At 47.9% G+C, this 6,000-nt stretch overlaps 1 protein-coding gene across 5 annotated transcripts in view; it reads right to left on the reverse strand.

Annotated features, from left to right (window-relative positions):
- TAPT1 (transmembrane anterior posterior transformation 1) overlaps positions 1 to 4,919 on the reverse strand; it is a 90,270-nt gene extending 85,351 nt beyond the window's left edge. For 2 of the 5 annotated variants that reach the window (XM_014580547.4, XM_075930688.2), the window contains exon 1: positions 4,614 to 4,755. Coding sequence is in view for 3 of the 5 variants with exons in the window: in XM_075930687.2 (XP_075786802.1) it covers positions 4,614 to 4,857 (244 nt within the window). In the remaining 2 variants the exon portion in view is untranslated. Of the gene's footprint in view, positions 1 to 4,613 lie in introns of all 5 variants that reach the window. The other 3 variants (XM_075930687.2, XM_006136982.5, XM_075930686.2) reach the window with 3 other exon arrangements.
- Between the last annotated feature and the right edge of the window lie 1,081 nt (positions 4,920 to 6,000).

Genomic DNA, 6,000 nt, shown 5'->3' on the forward strand with positions numbered 1-6,000 from the left:
GGCATCACTTTGGAAAGGAATCAAACTAGTCTATAGCATAATTTTATCTTTGTAAAATTTGGTGTTGTGCATATGAGAGACTGGAAGCCAAAGCTAACGAATTTTGAGATCTAGTGACACTAACATCCAGAACATTATTTTCTATATAGAAAATTCAGAGGAATGGAGAGGTTCAAAAGGAACTTTCACCAGTGTTCTCAGGACCACATTAATAATCCATTACAGGCAGTCCCCGGGTTACGTACAAGATAGGGACTGTAGGTTTGTTCTTAAGTTGAATCTGTATGCAAGTTGGAACTGGCGTCCAGATTCAGCCACTGTTGAAACTGACCAGCGGCTGACTTCAGGAAGCCCGAGGCAGAGTTGCTCTGCCCCGGGCTTCCTGGAATCAGCCTCTGACCAGTTTCAACAGGCTGAATCTGGACGCCAGTTCCGACTTACATACAGATTCAACTTAAGAACCCCAGGCGTCCCCAAGTCAGCTGCTGCTGAAACTGATCAGCGGCTGATTCCAGGAAGCCCGGGGCAGAGCAACTCTGCCTCGGGCTTCCTGTAGTCAGCGCTGGTCAGTTTCAGCAGTGGCTGACTTGGGGACGCCTGGGGCAGAGCAGCTGGGGTGCTGCTGGGTTGCTCCAGTAGCGCCGCTCCTTGGCGCTACTGGACCGATCCAGCAGCACCCCAGCTGCTCTGCCCCAGGCGTCCTGATTCAGCCGCTGCTGGTCAGTTTCAGCAGCGGCTGAATCAGGACGCCTGGGGCAGAGCAACTGGGGTGCTGCCGGGTTGGTCCAGTAGCGCCCAGAGCGGTGCTGCGGGACCAACCGGCAGCGCACCAGCTGCTCTACCACAGGCGTCCGGAGAAAAGCCTGGACTGCTGGGAGTGGGGGGAGCGTACTAGCTGCACCCTCCCTCCCCCAGCAGACCAGGGAGATGCAGGCGAGGGACTGAGACGCACCGCGGTTCCACCGCCCGGGTCCTCCGCGGCTTTGCTCCACGTCTCCCTCCAGCAGACCAGGGAGACGGGGAGCAAAGCAGAGCAAAGCCGCGGAGCACGCCAGCAGCGGGACATCCGCGGCGCGTCTGGGCTGTCCGCGTGCTCTGCGGCTTTGCTCCGCTTTGCTCCCCGTCTCCCTGGTCTGTTGGTCTCCAGCAGACCAGGGAGATGGGCAGCAAACCCCGTTCGTAACTGCGGACCGCGTAACTCGGGGACTGCCTGTATAGAAGACTTCTTTACAGGCATTTAAGCATCAAGTTTATGTACAGCTTGACAAGGGCACTAGTTCAATTTTGACTAGTTTGTGATAGGCTAAAATATCTCCAACAGGAGGATATCACACTACCGCACCTTCTAACAAGAAATAGCCTAATATCAAACTTTCCCTAGGGCCAAACATTCTCCAGATTAGGGATGCTAAATCATGTTTAATCGGTTAGCCAGTTAAACATACTGCTTAGTTAACCGATTAAAGGTCAGGGGAGGGGGGCTGTATCCAGGCCCACTGTAGACAGAGGTTGCTTCAGATGCCAGAGCTTCCCATCTGTGATGGGTCTCAGAGGCTAGGACAGCTCCACCGCCTGCCACAGGTGGGGAGCTGCTCCAGCCTCCACGGGTTAACTGGAACTGGTAAGCCTCACCCATTAAGAGTGGTGCTTACTGGTTAACCTTTCACATCTCTACTTCATATGTTGGTAAAGCACCTCTTTCCTGCACAGATGCAACCTTCTCACGATCCTTTCTAGCAGTAGTTAGTAGCCTGTGGCCGAATGCTAACAATAGTATGCCAGTTCTATCTTCATCCTGACTGCTCAAAATACATGCTATATCCCTATTGCCATTTCCCAACCTGAGACAAGGATTGGGAACTGGCAGCAGTGGAAGGAAACACAAAGACTCAATGGACAAATCTAGTCTAAGGAACATTATACTCAAATAAAACATAAGCTTCCCCAAAATTTAAGTAGTAAAAATTGACTTTCTTTAAAGGACAAAGATACTGATCTACTTAAGGTAGATTGCTACAAGCTATTCACCTGGTAAATACAGTATAAATCACTAAGTAGAAAAGGAAAATCCCATTTATAAGCATGTAAACAACTTTATCTAAGGATCCCTCTATGCTCCCATTACATATAAATCGCACTGCCATTTCCAAAATGCCAACTTGCTACCTTCTCTTCACTTAAATTTAATCTTGAACATCTACTTCAATAATGCCAAAAGAAGGGAAACTATATGGCAATACAATATCCAGAAAAATCTTATTTTCATGTAGCCTCCCCAGAACATCCTATCTATGCTATCTTGCTTACACGATAATAGAAGGAACTATTTTTAATTTTCAGAAGTTGAACAAAATTGAGCATATTGCTAGAACCAGATAAACAAACACTAAGCAAAGACAATTTGTTTTGTTTTGTTCTAAATAAGGTGTCTGTATTCTTAAAATCTACCATGAACAATCGACTCTTATAATTTAAAACATAGTTAACCAAAACTAATTTTAAAATATAGGTTTTGCAGTTTGGAAGCATAGTAAAATTTTCTAAAGATACTAAAACATACTATTTATTCAACAACCTTTTGGGTACATTAATATAAATCCTAAACATAAAATTCAATTTCCATATAAAAACCATAATATCGTAATCAAGCTAACTCAGTTGAGTTGTGGTGCTTTGACATTAATGCAGTTTCTGCAATGCCACAAAGGCAAGACAAGGCGCTGCTATAAATCTTATGACATAATACTTTTGTCAGGAATGCAGTAGAATTTGGGATTGACATAGCACTAGTCAAGCCTAAATGGAAATAATTAAAAATTTACTAAAAACTGAATTAAAAATTATATCTACTCTGTTTTCTATTCTAATACTTATTGTTACATAAAATTATGCTCAAAACCATAAACCAGGTGATGGGGAGCCTTTTCTGGGTGAGGGAGCCTCAGAAAAATCATTTAGGGGCACTACACAAGTGAGAAGCAAAAATACCGCCCCAAAACAAGTGCCCTTTACTGAGAAGGAGAGAGACTCCCCACATTCCTCCTCGCAAACCAGAGCCTGGGGGGTGCCTAGCCTAACAGATTTTGTGCGCTCCAGCCCCACAGTGTTTCACCTGGAGTTGGGGGGGGGGCAGGCTGGCGTGTCAGTACAGGCTCCCCAGTGCTGGGGGAGGAAGCCCTGAATCTCAGGGGCTGGATCCAGGCAGGCTGGGGGGCACATCTGATTCCCAGGCTTGTGGTTTCCCATCCTACCATAAACAGTAGATAAGTCTCAAAGTTTCATTTATTCTTCAAGCCTGTTTTCAAAAGTAATTTTTATCAGGGTATTATGTTAACATATCTAATGTAGTTATAAATACCCATATTTGAACCTGTAAAATTAAATCTGAACCACATATGCAATAAACTGCATTAAATTAAAGTTTTTATAAGAAAAATAAAAGTTATGTATTTTTTCTAATGAGGACAGAATACAGGACTCAAATGTCAGCAATTCAAGCGCAAGTCTGAACACAATTTTAGCTTGATGACAAAAATTATTACATTTTCTTTATCTTTTTACAAGTGTTCATTTAAACTAAATGTTGCTAAAAGCCACAAATGCTAACAATACATACATTTCTAGAAACTTATATAATACTTACATTTTGTTCTAAAAACTAAATATGGTGACTACTCTATTTACAATATTCTGTATTAAGCAAATTTGTTTATCAAAAACTGTTTATTCAACGTTTTCTCTGCCTCAGCGACAGAGAACACTGAGCAAGCACACCCAAATATTTCAAAACACAGTACCTGTCTAGATCTGAATCTCTGTTTGATTAATTTGGAATACAGTACACATATTTTGTGGAATTGTTTTGGTAACTGAAGTCACAGCAACAAATCCAACACATCCTGTCACTGGACACATAAAACTACATAGAGATGCCTCTATTTTGGACACTATTGTAAAACTGAAAGATTTAAACCACTTAGATGTTTTTAAAGGTACATCAACTACCAAAACCAAACATAAGGCGAAAACAAGCAAATGCAGTGACGGTTTTCTAATACTGTTTTCTCTGGTCACTTAAGCTACTATAGTTGCTACATACCAACCATATTTGAACTAAACTGCATAGTTTCTAAAGACTTTGGCCAAAATTTTGAACCATGGGTGCCTAAAACACTCAGACGAATATGCAGAATTTAGGAGCTGTAAATCTGACCAAACCACGTCCATCTAGCAGTCTAAATCCAGAAACTGGAAAGAGTCGTGTGGCATCTTATAGACTAACAGATTTAATGGGCATAAGTTTTCGTGGGTAGAAACCACTTTGTCAGATGCAAAACCAGATGCAAGACGCTGACGTTAGGCACCCACGTTTGAAAACTTTTGGGCACAGACTTTAAACAGAGTGTGCGCTGAGGGCATCCATGAGCCACTTGCTATCTCTGCGCTCAAACGACAAGCGCTCCGACAGCCGGAACCCGACTCCGCTTCAGCACCAGGCTCCTCACCACCAGCCTCTCCCTCTCGCTAACTTCAACCCCACAGGCCTCGCTCGGCCTGTCAGCGCCAGACCCCGGTCCCCAACCGCTTCCTCCCCGACACCCCCTGCCCCTCACCTGAGGCGCTTTTCTTCTTCTTCCGCTCCCGGTCGCTCTCGTAGAAGCCCAGGGTTTCGGTTCGTTGCGGCAGTGGCGGCTGCCCCGGGCCGCCAATCGGCGGCCGTGACTCGCCAATCGAACAGCTGCTTTTCCGTTCCCCCCTTCCCGCGTCCTGCTCCTGTTGCTGCTGCTGCTCCGGGGCGCCGCCTCGCCTCCCGTCCCCGCTGCTACCGGGAGCGGCGGCATCAGCGACGCCCGCCATGTTCGCCTTCAGCGGCGCAACAAACTCCACTACCCCGCGCACTCAATGTGCGTCATCGCCAGGCGACGCTCACGCACGGCCCCGGCGGCAACTCACGTCCCAAGGAGGGAGGCGAGAACTCCGGGCGCCATCTTACTATAGGCAAAGCGGCTATTAACCATTTACTGTCAACGGCTCTGCTGCTGACGTAGCGCTAAAACACTCCCTCAAGCAAGCTGGCCCGAGGGAATCCCAGCTGGGGCTTTGCGTCAGGGAGAGGATTTAGTGCGTAATGATAACGGGCCATTCTAGCCTGGTATCCTCTGCCCCCACACTATCATCATGCAAGTGTAATAAAAGAAATGATATCATGAAGTACCCCCTGCGATTCACCACCAAGGCATTCAACGTACTGTACCTAGCACGATATAAATCAATGTAAAACAATACAACCAAATTAGTGTTAGTAATTAACAACAGATTCACACAAATACAATGAAACAAATAGTTCAAATATGGTACAGAAAGAGGCAGGGTAAACTATTAACCATAATTCTGAGGACAGGACAAGGAGTAATGGGCTTAAAGTGCAGCAAGGGAGGTTTAGATTGGACATTAGGAAAAAATTCCTAACTGTCAGGGTGATCAAATATTGGAATAAATTGCCAAGGGAGGTGGTGGAATCTCCCTCTCTGGAGATATTTAATAACAGGTTAGATAGACATCTGTCAGGGATGGTGTAGATCAGTGGTCCCCAACGCGGTGCCCGCGGGCGCCATGGCGCCCGCCGGGGCATTTTTAGGCGCCCGCCGACAACCCGGGCTGGCCCCGCCCCCGGCGCACTGGAGGCACCGGCCCCAGGCGCGCGACACTCACCGGCGCCTGGTGTGCGGCGCTCGGGCGGCCCCAGCCCCGGGGCACATGCGGGCGCGCGGCGCCGGTGCCGGCCCCAGGCACGCAGCTCGGGCGGCGCCGCCAGCCCCGGGCCCATGGCACAAGGGGCTCGGGCGGCCCCGGCCCTGGCGTGCCCCAGGACGCGCGGCCCCGCCCTCGGGCGCCCGGCGCGAGTGTGGCCCCGCCCCCGGGCGCCCGGTGCGAGTGTGGCCCCGCCCCCGGGAGCCCGTAAAGGTTGGGGACCACTGGTGTAGATGGAGCTTGGTCCTG

The sequence above is a fragment of the Pelodiscus sinensis genome, chromosome 4 (genome assembly GCF_052426305.1).
Source record: "Pelodiscus sinensis isolate ZL-2025 chromosome 4, ASM5242630v1, whole genome shotgun sequence".
Classification (NCBI taxonomy): Eukaryota; Metazoa; Chordata; order Testudines; family Trionychidae; genus Pelodiscus; species Pelodiscus sinensis.